General features: G+C 55.4%; 1 protein-coding gene across 6 annotated transcripts in view; it reads left to right on the top strand.

The window, feature by feature from the left end:
* LOC137846061 (cyclic AMP-dependent transcription factor ATF-7) overlaps window positions 1-17,147 on the top strand; it is a 63,201-nt gene that overhangs the window by 30,995 nt on the left and 15,059 nt on the right. For 3 of the 6 annotated variants that reach the window (XM_068663682.1, XM_068663683.1, XM_068663686.1), the window contains 3 exons: window positions 11,323-11,419; window positions 13,772-13,890; window positions 16,477-16,611. In XM_068663682.1, coding sequence (XP_068519783.1) covers window positions 11,323-11,419; window positions 13,772-13,890; window positions 16,477-16,611 — 351 coding nt within the window. Of the gene's footprint in view, window positions 1-3,010; window positions 3,219-4,452; window positions 4,504-11,322; window positions 11,420-13,771; window positions 13,891-16,476; window positions 16,612-17,147 lie in introns of those variants that run through there. The other 3 variants (XM_068663681.1, XM_068663685.1, XM_068663684.1) reach the window with 3 other exon arrangements.

Here is a 17,147-nt window from a genome sequence, read left to right as displayed (position 1 = left end):
GCTTAATGATGCAAGCTGAGAAACTGCACCGCCACTTCCCGAGCACTTGTACCAGCTGTTGAGCTCAAATAATTTTTTTATATGCCGGATTAAAACAATAAAAACATTAAAGTCCTAAAATTCCCCCTGAGAGTAAACATCTAGACAATAAAGAATTGTGTGTGTAGGGGATGGGGTGGGAGAGTTCTGCAGCAGTGCAAAACAAGCTATAAATTCATCTCAGCAGTAAAGGCTGCTAAATGGAACCATTTCATAAAATGAAGTTCTTGCAAAACGTCGGAGCAGTCTGTCTTTGGGGCAGTTAAAACGTTTTTGGCTTCTTAACTTCTTCAAGTTATTTATAAATGGGAAATGTGGCAGTCCCTCCTTGTAGGCTGAGAAGCGGGGTTTGGGAACGGGCGAGGGGCTCAGGGTCACAAGGATGATTGCCAGGGACCGAAAGCGTCACCTGTCCCTTTTGTCTGCTTGAACCCTCCTCGTGTGGACTTCAGGCAGGGAGACGAGCAGCTCAGTCTCAAAAAAAAAAAAAGCTCATTTACAAGAAGAAATACTCAGAGGACCGGATTTGAAGCAATCCAAGCCAGGGATAAAAGCAAGGAGCAGCCTGTCCCACCAGCGTCTCGCTCGTGGGTATTTTTCTGGCTCTTTTCTTTGCTTTTTTGGTGCAAGGCTCCTGCTTTTTCCCTGCTGGAACCATGCGACGTGTCGCCGGGTCCTCGCAGTGCTGAGGGTGCAGGTGTGAGCTCTTCATTGCACAGCATCCCTGTCGGCATCTCAACTCTCGTGCAATCTCCTAATTCACCTGCTCGCTTCGGATTAACCCGAGCCTTTGTTTCTGTGGTTGGGGGAGAGATTTCCTGCACACGCTTCAGGTATTAAAAGCAGTTTGGGATCGCTGTGCTAGCTGCTCTCCCTTTTATGCGACATTTGCCGTAAACCTCAAACATCGGCGAGCTTTAGAGGAAACTTTCAAAGCCTTTCGCCCTGCCTGCGTGTGAAATTTTATGAACGGCAGCCCCTAAGGTGGGCGGGAGAATGGCTGGGACCCCGAGGATGCGAGCGAAGCGGTTTTGGTGACCTCAGCTGCGCGTTTCTGCGCCGCTGAATCATCGCCCAGGTGGCACCCGGCAGGGCTGAGCTCTGCTGCCGGGGCTGGGAGGAGGCTGTAGATCAAACAGCACAGGGGAAACGCGGCTTGCATTATGCTCGCCTCCATCCCTCCTGATTTTTCGTGCACTTAAGAGTTTTCTCCACTTAATTTTTATTAAGGGCTGCAGGTGGAAAGCAATGTTAAAAGGGTTTGCCATTAGCCAGGAGCAGCCAAGGAGGCAATTAGGAGCGAGAGAGAACCCTGGACCAGCAGGAATTGCAGCTGGGAAGCCTGCTGCAGGCACAGAGGGGCTTTTGCTGGGGGATTTGCTCAGGTCACCGAGTCCACCGGCAAGCACAGAGAGCTGGGAGCGTGCTAATGCGCTCCTCAAACGTAATCCTGGTGTGTAGGCAGCAGAAACCTCTCTGTCGTGAGCTCCGGTGGTGGCAGGAGTTGGAGAAGAACGTGAGCAGAGCGAGATTTGGCTCCCGTGAGCCTGCCCCGACTTGCTGGGGAAGGGTTGGCACCTTCTGCAGGCAGGCACGGTTGCGTAATGATTGCAGCTGATTTGGGGAAAAGATCCGGGTCCCTGGTGCAGGTGATCTCTGGGCGCGGGATGGAGTGGTGCAAAAAGCTGGAGCTCGACCCCTCTGCACTAGGCTGCTCCGAGAAACCATAAATCTCGGGAGAGAAGAGGGTCACTGAGAACCTCATCAGGGTGGGAGCAGCAGCGCCGCGTTAATACGCCCATAAATCTACCTGTTACGAGAAAACAGGTGGCTCTTCCGAGAGGCAAAAAGAGGCAAACGCATGGAATTTTTTTTTTCTGCCGTTGGCCTTCCTCCTTTTTTAATTACTGCCGCACCTCGGCACTTATCGTGGCCCTTAGAAAATGAGGGATTTGGGGTTTTGGCCGTTTCTGGGAACGAGGGATGCGCTGAGAAAGGATGCGCTCTCGTGCGCCGTGGTGCTGAGATCGGTGCCAGGGAGCTTTTTTTGGGCCATGGGATGGGTTGGCCGTGGGGGAAATCGCACCCAAGGGTGGGATCTGGGAGCTGGGGTAGCGTGGGGTGCTCCGAAGGGACGTGGGGCATCTGCGGCCAGGAGGGAGTCACTGCAGGGCTTTGGGGAACCCCTCGGTCCCGTCCCACGTCTCGCACTGGGGCGCTTGGGGATGTCAGGGCTGGCTGATGGGGTCTGCTGAGCTTCCACAGCGCTCGTGCACCTCTCGGGAGGCACAAAGGGGCCAGGTCCTGCATATTTCTGCGCCTCGTTTCTAAAATACCCCAATTGCTTCTCAGGGTGGCCGGGGATCCACAGAACTGAATTTGGCTCATGTTTTTTGTCCCTCTCCGCTTGAGGCTTGGCTAAGCCGTGCTCACGCTCCTCTAGTTGTGAGGATCCGCTCCTCCTCGTAGCTTCTTCCTCCTAGCTAGGAAATGCTAATATTAACGAGGAAATAGGCCAATGTGCTAATATTAAAGGGGAAAAAAAGCAACGAGCCTCTGTATCCATTTAGCGTGATGCCCTCTCCAAACTGGTGCTGTTAGAGGTTCCCCGTGAGCAGTTCTAGCTCAGCTCCACAAAAAAAAAAAAAACACACCACCCTGTTTTTGTGCCCGAAAAGCCAAAGGAGAGGCTCGCACAGCATGAATGGGTGGGCGCCCACCCAGCGCTGCGAATGAATTGAAGGAAACCAACCTTCCAGCGCCTTAAAACCCTGAATGGGGAGCACGGCATCCTTCTTCTAATTGTGGTGGTGCTCAAAGGTCAAGGCTGAGTCACGGCGACTCCTCCAAGCAGCGGCGCACGGGCACAATGAGCGCTTTTTTTCCACTGGAGCTAACTCTTTGTTTTTAGGACCAGCTTTTCTTGCAGCACCGGGACAATAGCGCGGCGGAGGGGACCCGCGCTAGCGAGGGGACAACGGCCAAACCTCTCCGATCAGCCTCAGCCCAGCGGGCTCCCTCCCAACAATTCCGAATTTGCTTCCCAAATTAACGTCAGGGGATTGGATTGGAGTTGTGGCACCGGCTGTCCGGAGCGGTAAATGGGGTTTTCCACCCATGGGAGCCCGCTGCTCGAGGCCAGCTCCCCCAGCACAGCTCGCCCTTGTGCTCCTCCAAGGGTAAGTCCACGGAGGGCGACGGTGCCGGGGCTCACAGCTCCCTGCAGTGGTGCCCAGGCTGCTCCTTGCTCCCACCCTCAAGCCTCGGGTGTCTCAGCGAGCCGCTCGTCCCGCTTTCAGCTCAATCCCGCTGCCTCGTTTCCCTCCGAGCACATTTTTGGGTTCCCTCTCACCACATTTTGGAGCTCCCCTCGCGGCACCGACAGCGCGAGCGGCGCAGGGTCCCCGCCAGCTGCAGCGACGTGCGGGCTGCGCGGGGCTCCCCGTTGTCACCCGGGGCTCAGGGGCTCGGTTTGCAATGAGGCCGAGCTCTCAGCTGAAATCTCCGGCTTGGCAGCGAGTGGGGAAGCCGGAGCAACTCGTAGCGCGGAGCTGCATGTGCTGCGGCACCTGCTGCCAAAACCTCTCCGAGCCCCTGCCTCACTGACAGCCTTGGCCCCCGTCCAGAGCCTGTTTAAGAGCCCCGTGCAGCCTCCCAGAGCACAAATCCTCAGCCCTGTAGACAAATTAATCGACTCCAGTTCGGATTTAATTATTTTTGCGCATACATTCTTGTTTCTCGGGGTATGCAGAGAAGGAGTTTCCTGTTATTCTTTTCTTTTCACTCTATAAATTATCTCTTGCCTGCGTGCGGCGTGCGGGGCTTGCTGCTGATGCTGTTTGTTTGCTGAGAACGAGGCTTTGCTCCCAAATTATTCATTCAGGAGCTGGGGAGCGTTCGAGGCAGGAAGGGTGACTCACTTGGTAAACAGCAGAGGCTTGCAGGGGAAGGCAGGAGCCCAGATTGGGTTTCTGTGGTAGATCTGAAGGCTTGGGAGGGGACTGGGGGGGGGATTTTTTTTTCCCTTTTTCACCCTTTCTTCCCCTTTCTTCTCTACCACCAGCACTGGGGGTTCGTGATTCTTCCTCGGGATCACGACAGGGCAGAGCCCCAGGGATTACAGGGCACCACGTTCCCCCCTTGATGCCCCCCCAGCTCCCCAAACCGCTCAGCCCCGCGGCCGGGCAGGGCAGGAATTCTGCGTGGCCGAATGCCCACACTTTGCCCCTTTTCCTTGGTCTGTGGCCCCCGGCTCTTGCGATAGCAAAAAACGCCGAGCTCCTAATGAATCCCCGCCTGAAATACAGCCGGGGGAGCGCCGCCGTAATTGCCTTTGTTAATATTTTTTTTTTTTCCTGCAGTGCTTCTCGCACGGCTCCTGGTGCTTGTGTGCGCGCTCGGCTTCCTCTCCTAACGCCCCGGTGAAGGATGGTGCCTTTTTTCCCTTTTTATTTGCTCTGTCTGGTAGGTAGGGGGGAGAATTGATGGCTCGCCCAAGGTCACACTGCAAACCTGTGGTGCTGCTGGGATTCGAGCCGGGGACGTAAGAATGATTCACGTCCACGCTGGAGCTATCTGGGGGATCCCATGGGGCAGGCGCACATCCGTAGGCACAGGCTGCCGAGCCGCTGACGCTCTGCAACTCCACCCCCTCGCTCACCTCCCTTAATTACCGCTGGGCCTCTCCTCTTAAGTTATGTGGCAGCGGTAATTAATACGTGGGTTTTAATAACCTTCACTGGCGGTGAAACGAGGCTAAAAACGCTCCACCGTGTGGAAGGAAACAACCAGTGCATCGCCGCGGGCTTTGTGCCGGTGGCTCCGGCCCCGGCCAGCAGAAGGGTGGCGGTGTCAGCAGCAACCCGGCTGCTCCTCTGCCTTTTTCCACATAAAACCCTTTTGAAAAAGGGGAAGAGGTCGGTTCTAGGTCCTTCAGAACCCTATAAAGAAATCCCTTGGGTTTTCTTTGGCTTGGGTTCGAGAGCGAAAGCTCCCGGTGTCCGAGCCGGGTCGTTTATCCCAGTTATCCCACTGGAATCCCAGTTATCCCAGTGGAATCCCAGTTAGCCCAGTGGATTCGATGCCATCCCAGCAGGTAGCTCCTGGCCGTTCAGTGGGGCTGAGGTCGGTTTTGTCTGCACCCAGCCGTGATGCTGAGCTCCAGCGTGCGGGAGGTGAAGGAGATGCTGCGTCTGCCACGGGAGCCTTGATTAAAATTTATATAAAAAAAAAAAAAAAGAAAGTTGAATGCGGAATTTATTAAAGAATTTGCCCCGTACGTCCTTGGCCGAATGCTTCCCTCCTCGCTGCGACGTGGTGTGCTGTAGGCCAGATGGTTGCTGCCTTCCCCCCTGCTGAAACACCTGCATTTCGGCGGAGGGGCATGTGTATGAGAAGCCCTCTGGGATGAACGAAGCTATAGAAATGTAAATTAAATTATTTACCTACTCCCAGTTAAATGCTCTGCCCTTCTGGCCAAGGAGGAACGGGGATGGGACGGATGGGACGGGCTCCAGGACCTGCTTAACTCTTTGTTTAAATCGCAGGGAACTTTGGGGAGCCACCTGAGCTGCTAATTGCCGGGGAGTTGGTAGGAGCAGCGTGCCGAACCCATCAAATCCCCTTTTCCAGCCTGCTCCCTGCTGCACGACAAAACCAGCAGCTCGTCCTGGGGATGCGTCGTGTGTTGTCGCCGTGACCTTGCCGTGCTGGGGGCTCTCTGCTCGCTGCAGGTGGGAGAAATGCACGAGGAGAAGCCGGGCACCGCCGGGTGCTCCCAGCTTCTCCTCCCCACGCAAGGATTTGCGGGGCGGACGAGCCGACGCGGAGGAGGTGCTGCCACGCAGCTCCCATCCGTGATGCCTGGCTGAAAAACAAAACGAGCCCCCCGAAAAATAGCTCTGAAATCACACGGTTCCCTCCAGGAGGAAAAAAGAAGGCAGCTTTGTTGTGGTTTGCACAATGCTAATCCCAACAACGCGTCTGTTAAAGGCTGTGCTGGTGGTTTGGACGGGGTTCCTAACACCAAGCACCCTGTGAGCAGGCTGGAGTTTCTGATTATTATTCTTTTTTTCTTTCTTTCTTTTTTTTTTTTTTTAAACAAGGAAAGGAACGTGAATTAATCACGGGGCAGGATGTAAGCAGATTTTTAAAGCAAAAGGCACAGCCACATGGGTCCCTGGAGTTGCCGGAGCCAAAAATAACATTGCAAGGTTTAATCTCGATGCAGTTTTAGTGGGGGGCAGGGGGAACAGCAGGGGGGATCTTGCCCCAAATGCGTCCAAGCCTGCTCCTTTCTGAGGTGATCGAGCTGGCTGTGCCCTTTTTGATTTTTGCAGGAAAACAGAAATAACCTTTTCCTGCTGCTCCTGCCTTTTGGGAAGGGCACCAAAAGGGGTGCATCCAGCTGCGATGCCAGAGCCGTGCCGGGGGAGAGACAAGGGGCTGAGCTGACATCCCCCGGCCTGTGGGGCTGTGGAGATGAGCCCTTGCCACCTTTTTAGTCTTTCCTTCCTCTCCTGCACGGACCAGGGTGCCGTGACCTTGCCTGGGGGGCTCCAAGCACAGAGCCCGGGCCGTGGCCAAGCACCAGGGCACCGCAAAGGATCCGCTCCCCTCCTGCCAAAAAGCTTTGTGCTGGGCAGGGCTCCCTCTGGCTACGGGGCCGTGCCGGCTGCGACCTCGGGTTTTGTTCTGCCCGGCTCGTAAACCTTCGCTCTTCTTTTCATTCGGCCTCCGCTGGCGGAGGTGCTGTCTCTTCCCTCCTCTAGCGGAAGGATGCCGCCACTGAAGCCAGCTCTGCAGGCAGCCAACGGTGCCGACTGAGCACCCTCAGCCCCCTTTGGGACCGTGGCACCGGCTTTTCCCATGGGAGCAGGCAGGCTCCGAGCCCTTTTTGGGGGAAAACCCACCCCTGGGGGTACAAACAAAGGGAAAACGGGGCCGAAATCTCGGCGTGCCGTCCCTCCGAAGCGTAAAAAGAGGCAGCGTGGCCGCGCTCTTGCTGCATTCTTTCGAACCAACAAGTCTTCGCCGTGTTAGCGCCGCCGTCTCGTGCCACCTCCTCTCCTCTGGAAACGGGCCCAGCTGGGGATTCACGGGGCAGATAATTGGAATGGTCCCCCCCGGCCCCTAAAACCCATGAATCACTCCGGGAGCCGGGCACTTTACGCGCATTAGCGAATTAATCCTTCCAGCCTCTGCGCGAGGAAAAGGGGGGGGGGGGGAATTAGCGTGGGCATTGCTCAGCTGGGAAATGGGGGGGATGGAGCCCGGATCTCACGTGGGAACCGGGGGGGTCGCATCACTCAGAGCCGGCACCGCTCACCTTTGGGCACCCGTGACCCTGCATTAGTTACCTCCACGGCTGTGCCGGGCGCACGGGGGGGGAAATCCATCCAGCCTGCCCCCCGAGGCGGTGCTTGGAGGGTGGCGGAGACCCCGAGACACCCCCCCGAGCCCCCTTGTCATGGGATGCTCACACTGAGGTGGGCTCTGGGGGGGCTCCTTTGGAAGTCGGTGCCTTTTTGCTCAGCTCAGCCCGTGCCGTTTCCCTCCAGCACCGCGCCTGCCGGGCACGTGCTGTCTCCTTTTGTCTCCCATCCTATCCAGGTGTCTCAGCCACGCTGCTGTGCCCGGGGTCGGAGCAGCCTTTGGGCTTCCCCGTCTTACCAGCAGCTGTTAACTCAGCCCCGTGAGGAGCCTGATGTGGCCAGGTTTGGCTCCCCACCCCTCCTAAATCCCAAGGTTTGCGCTCTCTGCAAGGCAAAGCCTCCTTTTCCCAAGCTTTGTGCCGCCGCAGCCTGCACCCCGTCTGTGTTAAAACTGAATTTCGGCCAGGTGGCCGGCTCAGCACCGCAGCCACTGGTTGTGTTCTCCGAAAACAAGTGTCAAGGTTAAAAAACAGGCACACAGCTCGTGCACCGTGGCTACCACCAGCGAGCACCTGGCCACTGGGCTCGGTGCAGTGGGTTCAGCACTCCCTAAGCCTCCCTTTGCATGGGATTTATCCTGCATGGGATGCATCCAGCTCTGATTTTGCCTCTGAAGGCAGAGCCCAGAGGAGCTCAGCTCTCAGGGGGGCTTTTTGTGCCCGTGCTGTGCCTCCAGGCTGTGTCAGGGGACACACCGTGCTCCGTTCGCCCGCGGTTTGAGTGCGGTCGAAGGCTTTACGCATGCAGAAGCGAGGAGAAACCCTAAGCAACCCCTTGTTTTTCATGTCCTGCGTCTTAAAACGATGGAAAATGTTTCTGCCTGAAGATCCAGGCTTCAGCCTGCTGCGTTTATTCTCTGGCTCTTGTTCTGGCAGAGATGGCACGGCGGTCCAGCTGGAAGTATTGTGCCCTATTAAATAAAGATTTTTAAATGAGCACGCTTATTCATCGAGCTGTCACAGCCTGTTGAGTAAAGAATGCAGACTGTCCAGCCTTAATCTGCCTCAAATCTGTTTTCTCCAAAAAGCTGAGACTGCCTCTTGGGTAAATAAACCCAGCCCCGTGTTTACCCAAACCCCAAATGCCATCGGCGTGCTCAAACCCTCGCACCGAAGGCAGCGGCCGGAGCTCCCGGAGCCATCACAGGGGGAGAAAAGAGCCGAAATGGGGGCTGTTGGTGGCGTTTAGACCTGATTTTAGGCTGCTGCCGCTCGCAGGGTCGCTGCTTTCGGGGCCGATGCACGCCGCGGGGGCGGCCGCGGCATCCTCAGCTCCGCGCGGCTGTCCCTCGCCCCAAAGAGTTTACAGCCTACATCTTCTTTTTAATTCAGACACCCGCAAACTAGCAGGCTGAAATAACACTGCTATATGTCAGCTGCTGATGGAAGGAGATTAAATATTAAAGCCGGTGCTGTGGCTTTAACTCATTCGCCCTTTTTTTTTTTTTTTTTTCCCTATCCCCCCTCCTTCTTTCCCCCCGCTCTCCCCCCTGCTTTCTTCTCTGTGTAAAATGACATGATTTAGAACTGAAGTGCCAGACTCAGCCTCTAGGTTTCGGCGTTTGGAAATGCATGTAGAAAGATATATTGTGTCTGTGAGCATTTCTGTGCAGAGAAAGAGAGAGCTCCGCAGCTAGTAAGACCACATAAAGATGTTAAATAGAGCTGTAACGCGCGCCGAAAGCAGCAAAAGTGCCCTAGAAAAAAAAAAAAAAAATCCTGCACGGAGCAAAATGAAAGATTAAAATAAATTCAGCAGTACCAACGCTGCCAAGTCCGGGCTGAAACGTGCCCCGTGCTGGAGCCAGGGCTGCTGGGGAGGATGTGGGGGGGGAAATGTGGCCCTATTCACCCCCTTCTTGCCCTGAAAATCTCATTTCTTTACCTAGCACAAGCCCAAATGGGAGAACGGGGCATTTTCTTCATTTTCCTTTTTTTTTTTCCCCTCCTGTGTCTGCGTAGCGGCCGCCTGCCTGCTCAATATTCATCGGGAACCGGCTGCTCCTCCGTCCTCACGAAAAAAAAAATAAAATCCTGATTTATTCTCCTCCGCTTACCGTAACCCACCCTTTTTCCTCCGATAACGGCTCGTCAGCGCGTCGAGCGGGGGCTGGCAGCCGGTATTTTGGGCCAAAAGTGTGACAAAGCGCCGGTGCCAACCCTGCCCCCCCCCCCCCCCCTTTCCGCCAGCGTTTTATGGCGCGGCGCAAAACGAGGCTGCAAAATTTGGGCTCCCTCGGCGAAATCGGCGGCGGCGGCGGCTTCAAAATCCCACCCCGGGGCTGCGCCTCGCTCGCTCCTCTCCTTTGTTCGCGGAGATTTGTGACGCCCGTTTGGAAACCAGTCACATCGGGGCTGGAGCTGGGGGCCGAGGTTTTGCTGAAGCTGCTGGGAGCGTGGAGAAAAAATAATAAAAAAAAAAAACACGGCAGAAGTGTGTGGGGGTCTTTAGCAAAAGTGTTGGGAAGTGGGATTTAGGGTTTAGCTGCAGACCAGGAAAGCCGCTGCGTGCGCACCCGGGGTTAAGCAGGCGAAAACCTCTTTGTGGAGCTGCCTGCAAGGGTGTAAAAGCTCTGACCCCTTTTAATTCGAGCCCCGGTTACGAGTCACCATCAAAAACCTTATGGACCTGTCTGTTGTAACATATTTTAAGGCTGCTTTGCAGAATGAGCCTGGTGCTGTACCCAAGGGGGAGGCGGATGGGATGCGCACGGAGGCGCCCGATGTCTGCCGGCACCGAGGTGGCAGCTCCTGGGTTAGAAAAGTGGCTTTGCCCGAGCGAAAAATCGAGCCCTGAGCGAAAAATCGAGCCCTAAATAAGCATCGGGAGGAGAGGGCGAAGCGGGGTGTCGCGCTCGAGCTAACCCACCCAAACAGGTGGCTTTGGGGTGGTGCGAGGAAAAAAAAAAAAGGACGGGTTGGGGGAAAGGGCGGAAATTCTCCGCCGCGGCACCGGCTCTTTCTAGAAACGAGAGGAAAAAAAAAAAAAAAATCCGGCCAGCCCGCTGCTGCACGGCTGCTGGCTGCGTAAAAATCCTGCAGCACGGCCCGTGCGGTGCCCTGCGCCTCGCGCTTTGTCGCAGTCTGTTTGGAGAGGCGCAATCCATCCTCGGCTCCCGATTATCATTTGCTTTAACTCTGTCCTCGCCTCTCTCCCCTGCGCCCTCCGCCTCGCGCGGCGCTGATGGCAGCGAGCCCTTTTGTCTGCCTCTCGGCCCTGCGGGGTTCCCAAAAGCACGGCCCAAAAATGTTTGGTTTTTTTGTTTTTTTTCAGCCGCAGGTGGAATTTCGGGAGGCGTTTTTATGGCACGCCAAGGGTGGCCCCCCCCTGGCACGGCACCGCCACTGAGAGCCGCGTCCATCCCACATCGTAAAGCCCCGGGGCTGAACGGCCACCCTGGTGCCAGCTCTGCTGAAAAAAAAAAAAATAATAAAGCTGATTGACCCCTAATTCCCCTAATTTGTCCCTCCATCAGCCAGCAATCGAGCGGCACGTTTCGCCGAGCGGCGCGGCGGCGGCGACCGTTTGCGTCGCCGAGCTCGGCTGCAGCCACCGGCGCAGCCCCGCCGCTTAAAAAACAACAACAAAAAAAAAAGGATTATTCCAAATATTTGTCCCCCGTCCGCCAGAAGGCCGCCTAATGGCTTTTTGGTTTCGAGCTCTGTGTTCACACCCCGCTTCTCCAACAATCTGTCCCGCTCTGGTTTTGCTTAACGCTCGGCAGCGATTGTGTTACAGCCGCTCTCCGGGCGGCTCTCCCCCTCCTCACCCCCCCCCAAAGCCTGCTGCAGGATGTACCGTAAAACCCAAAATGCATTTATTCACCATTTTCTAAATTGTTTCATTTCAGAGGTTTACAAACGAGGACCACCTGGCGGTTCATAAACACAAGCATGAGATGACATTGAAATTCGGCCCTGCTCGAACCGACTCAGTCATCATAGCAGGTATGCGGCGCTCAACCCAGGCCAACTCGGAAAATGGTGCACATTAATATAGCATGACTGCAAGATTAATACCGGGGACCAGATGCACTGAAAAACGTCCCTACCTCCCATAAAAAGCTCTTGTGATCTGCATTTAATCAGGAGGAAAGGAAAGCCAGAGGCTTCCAAGTTTCTTTTTTTTTTTTTCTTTTTTTTTTTTTTTTTCGTTATTTTATGGTGGTATCAGGTTTTGTGGGGGGTTTTTTTGTTTGCCTTTTTTTTTTTTTTTGGCTTTTTTTTTTAAAAAAAAAAAAGCTCTCACCCTTTTTATTAAGCCTGGAAGATTTATGGACAAAAAAGCTCTTTCACGTTCCTGCCTGGGCTCTTTGAGGACGATGAACCAAATCTGACAAACCCAGCTTCCTCCCCTCAGCCCAGGTGTCAATTTCCTCGAGCTTTTGGGCCAGCAGTTAATAAATTAAAACGCCGCCGAGTGCTCCGGCTACTGCCGAGAGCGCGTTTGGAGAGCCCGACCGAGGCGCTCTGGCAGCGCGCGGTCAATGCAGCCTTTATAAGATTGGGGGGGGGAAAAAAAAAAAAAAGTGTATTGTCTGGCAGCAGATCACTGCCACTTACAGACCCTCTCCTGCCTTGTCGGGCTCCTCTTTTGGGCTAAATGGAGCGGGGTTTGTGTTCCCCTTGGTAAAAGGAGAAGCCGTTCCGAATGGGATCAGGCGAACGGGATTTGATGATGAAAATTTTGGGCTTGAAGGGTCCTTGGGTTCCTAAAGATGAGTTTTCCTTCAGTTCGCCCCCTGTGTCAGTAGGATGCAGGGGGGGTGGGTTCCCTTCTGCTTGTAAACCCAGGGGGGGGCTGGCTGGGAGGTGCAGGGGGGGGATCACAGCCCCGTCTCCCCCTGAAGCCCCCCGTTAAAAGCCCTCAGCTTTGCTTCTCCTGGGTGCGAACCCTTCAGGATAAAACCCAGCGTGGGGATGAAACTGGGGGGGATTTAGCACAAGGAACAGCGGCGAGGGCTGATGGAGCCCCCCCCCCCCCCCCCCAAAGCAGAGCTTTTCTTGGCTGCTGCTCAATGGGTCGCTGCAGGGTAAATCACAAAGAAAAAAAAAATAATAATAATAAATAAATAAATAAATAAAAACCCACAAACCAACAACCTATTTAGCTGTGGTCAGCACGAGCCCATTTAACGCGGAGCATCCCTCCTGTTGTAAAGCCACCATTTTGTCCCTTTTGTCCCTGGGTTTTCTCCTTCTCCCCCTCCCTCCTGCTTTGTGCTGAGCCCGGGGCAGCAGCCCCCGCGTTAACGAGCGGGATTTCGGCAGGATTTCAGCCTCCCTTGAGCCGTGAGGGATCTGTCCCCCTCCGCCCGTTACAGCAGAGGCAGATTTAGATGAAGATGTTCGCTTTTGGGGTTCTGAGCTGCTGCAGTTCCTGGTGGTAGGAGTGGGACACGGGTAGGACGAGGGAGGTGACGCTCCTTCGCTCGGTGGCACCGTGGAGACTCCTCGGAAGGACATTGCCAAATGGGGAACGGTCCTAAAAAAGCCACGAGAGCCCTAAAAACCCTGCAAAAGCAGCCTCCAGTTGACGAAGTTTCGTAGCTTAATGAAGAGAGGTCTGGGGGGAAGCGGAGTGTGCTCAGAGGGGGTCTGGGCTTTATTACCTGGGGATCCCCTTTTGTGTTCCCAACCGTGCCAAAAGTTTTCGGCCAGCCGGCTCCTGCCGTAGCGGGGCTCCCGACCTCACGTCTCCGGGAGCCTCCTGCCTGCTTTACGGCCTGGGCGATGGCCAGAGGGATCACGACTCGACGTGTTAATAGGGTGGAAAACGGGCCCCGTGGGGATTGCTTCGGGCAGTGGTGCTGAGCAGCGCTCCCGCGTCCGTCCCGGGATGCGCCTTGGTGCTCCGCGCTCGCGCCAGCCACGGGGCCGCTCCGTTTGGCCGCTTCCCCTCCAAACCCTCCGTGTTTTAAAGGTCTGACCATTCAGGGAGACCAAACCCCGCTATTTTACCTTCTTTGTGATAACATTTCAGCCGAGAACGGGCAAAACCCCAGGGTGGGAGGGATGGGGCAGCACCCGGGCAGGGATCTCACCGAAATCACTGCACGCCACTCGCCGCAGTGATTTATTTCCCAGCACCATTTAGCAGCGAGACAAAATCAAGGAGAAATTCTTTTCCTGAGTTGTCACTTGCTTCGCAGACACGACACACACCTTGGCAGGAAAGCAGCCAGGCTTCTGCAAAGCAGAGGCCACGCGTTTTGGGGCGTCCCCGGAGAGGGTGAAGGGGGTTCGGGGGGATTTTCTGGCCTCTCTCTGACCGCTGCTCTGTGTTTGCCTCCCGAACAGATCAGACCCCGACCCCGACTCGGTTCCTGAAGAACTGCGAGGAGGTGGGACTCTTCAACGAGCTGGCCAGCTCCTTCGAGCACGAGTTCAAGAAAGCTGCGGAGGATGACGAGAAAAAGGCAAGAGGCGAAGGCCGCCAGCGCTGCCCTAAAAGCGAGCCGTGCGATATTTCGGGGCTGGGGGGGATGGAGCTGGTCTGATGGAAGGCATATGGCACGGCACGGTCTCGGGTTTAATGCGCTGGCTCACGCGGGACTTTATTTTTTTAATTCGGGTGCCTTTGGCTGGCAGGCCTGCAGCCCAAGTTCGAGCGGGTTTTAACGGTTTTATTATTCCTTCGGCTTTTCGCTTCCAAAAAATGAAAAAAAAGAGCAGTGCCCCAAACGCCTTGCATCGCGGGAAGGAGATGCAGGAAAATGGGGACCATGAAATGCTCCAGGGCTGAGCAAAATGCCCTCGGGGATCGGGATCCTGGGTGCTGCTGCCTTTAAGGTGCAGCCACGACCCCCCCCAAAACGGCTCCTCCTGTGCTCCCTGCAAGGGCACGGAGCTCTCGCGGCGCCTGAGCTGCAAACAGCGAGAGGGGCTCCGGCAGGAGAGAGGCTTTTCCTAACAAAGAGCTCCCTCATATGCGAGCAGGATCGATTCAGGCTGCCCCTGCCAACCCCGGGTCTGAAGGACAACGGGATCTCGTCAGATAGCAGCTAATTAAGGACATTTCCCCCCCCCGTATCCCCTCCCCTCCCCATCTCCAGGATCGGAGGAGCAGCAGATGCGGGCCGGGCTCTGGGGCTGGCACATACATTTACTAAATTGATGTATGGATGTACATACGCTCGCAGTCAGCGGCGCTGCTCGGAAATAAACTGCGGGAGCAGAGCCGCGTAAATCTTCGCCGAGATGGGGAACGGAGGAATTCAGAATTAAAACCGAAAACTGTCTCCCCCCCCCCCCCTACACACACCCCCCCGAGCTCTCCTAATAACAGGGCTCTTTAAAGCAGAAATTGATCTCTCTCATTGGTATGCTGCAGGGCCTTGCCGGGGCGTTTTATGCTCTGAATTCCCTGCCTTTTGTTCTCGGCAGCCCAGACCGGGCGCGCTGGGAGAAGGTAGCTTTTTGCTTGTGGTTTCACGTCGAAATGGCTGAGCAGCCCACAGTCTAGCCAGTCGTTTTATAGGGAAGACCACCCATATCCTGTGCTCCGCTACCTAATAGCTGCAGCTAAGACCCTTTAGGCTCTTGGATGTTTTTTTTCTTTTCTTTTTTTTTTTTTTTTTTTTTTTGCTTTAGGATGACTGCAGTCAAAATATTTCCGCCAGCAGCCCGGCGAACGCGGCAGCGGCTTGAAGCTCGGGGGTGGTTTCGGGCGCAAGGAAAAGCATTTTTATCCCTCCCCGAAAAATCTCTGCACACGCGAGAGCCCCGGGCCCAGATGGCTTGTCACTCCCTGAGCCTGGCCAGAGCTGCCTGCTGCATTTCTGGGATGCTTTGAACATTTGGCCGCATCCAGCCCAGTCGCTGCTGGTGTGTTTTGTCCTCCGGTTTTCCAAGGGTGGTCTCGACACCAGCACGTTAATTAAAAACATAGGCACAGCAGGGGCTTCCCCTGGAGGCACTTTAAGCGGCTTGAAACTTCCCCGCATGTTTTAATCCCTTCTCCTTTGTGCTTCCCAGTGCAGCATCTCTGCTCGGGAGGGCAGGTAACCGGGTACTGCAGGGACCCCGAGCAGAGCTCCTGCGTAAATCACTGCGAGCAGAGAGCGGCCGCCCGGATTCTCCCCCTCGCTGCAATTTTCTCTCCTTCCCCGAGACTTAAAACGCAGGGGAGGTTTAGGTTAGACGCTAGGACGAGCTGTCAGCACTCGGGCAAGCGAAGCAAAAGCACCGGGAGGGATTGCAGCTCGGACAAACTGCCGGCAGCGCCGATGGAGGTGGAGTTTTCTCCTGCCCCAGCCAGGGGGGTGATTTGTGAGCCCATCCTGCAGCCGTCATCCCCCCTCCAGTGCTTCTTCCTCCGGCACGTTGTCTCCTCCCAGCTCTTCTCTTCCTTTCGGTCTGGGGAGGGAAGAGCTCGGTGTCACCTTGTTGTCACCCTGCCCTCGTCCCGTCCCCCAGCAAGCTGCCGGCCGGTTAAAAGGGGGCACGTGGCACTGCTGGAACCCAGGGGGGGGTGGCAGGCTGCCAGCTCCAGGCATATGGTTGGGTTTTATTTTAATGGGGAGCTCATAGATATTTAATAACTTGCATGGCTCTTTGTTTGCTTTTGATAATCAGGTAATAAAATAATTCAGGCTGATTTATACAATGCTTTACAGCTCTTCGGTGAATGAAAGTGCCTTCTGTAACTCGCAGGCGTTTGGCTTTGTTACCTGGTCTCCTTAGCAGAGCCCTTTTAGGAAAAAAAAAAGAAAAAAAGAGCCCAGTGGAAAGAATCGTGTCTGTGTTACTGAGAAACCACAAAATGGTGCCATCTGGGGCAGAGACCGTCTTGCCTCGGCCTCCGTCTCTGTTCGGACGGGGCCAGCGCGGCGCGGCACCGCTCTCCGCTCCGGGCTCCCAAATGCTCCTTCAGCACAAATAAATAATAATAATACTAATTTGGCCGGGGCTCAGAGCCGGGGCTCTTCCTCTGGGACCGGCCGAATGTTTCACAAACAATGTGAGCTAATTGTCCTTTCGATCCGGGGCTGCTTTTCCCGCAGAGCGCTGGAGCCCTGGACATGTCCCTGCCCTCGACCCCGGACATCAAAATAAAGGAGGAGGAGCCGGTGGAGGTGGACTCGTCCCCCCCAGACAGTCCTGCCTCGAACCCGCCGTCGCCGCAGAGCAAGGAGAAGGTAAGTTTCCAACAGGGTGCCCTGTGGAGGTGTCGTTCCCTCCACCCCCGGAGGAAAGCGAGCCGTTTCTCCGCTCCGTTTGGCTGTGATTTGGGCTCGCGAGGTTCTCATCTCGTTTGAGAAACAAAGAGAAAAGCTCCCCCCTTCCCTCCCCCCCCCTGCTCCTCAAATACACGTTTCCTGCACTTAAATCTCCGCCTGGATTTGGCTAATGAAGAAAAAACCTCAGCATCCTTCCCGAGCCTGGCTCCTGGTGCCCGGGGGGGCTTTGGCTGGTGCCTGGGAGCAGGAGATGAGCCCGGGTGCCACGGTCTCCATCCAAATAACTTCCCACTGTAGGGACGTTAGCTGGGACGGAGCGGTGATTCGGAGAGGGGGATTATTTCAGAGAGGGGGATTATTTCCCAGCTGAGGCCAGGGCGGTAATTCGGAGAGGATTCGGGATTATTTCGGAGAGGGGGATTATTTCCCAGTGGCTGCTGCAGGCAGTAGGAGTTTGAATTTCCCTGCCCCGTTCCCTGCACTGACTTCAGCTC

This window comes from Anas acuta, chromosome 29 (genome assembly GCF_963932015.1).
Source record: "Anas acuta chromosome 29, bAnaAcu1.1, whole genome shotgun sequence".
Lineage (NCBI taxonomy): Eukaryota > Metazoa > Chordata > Aves > Anseriformes > Anatidae > Anas > Anas acuta.
This window is presented reverse-complemented; position numbering and strand designations above follow the sequence as displayed.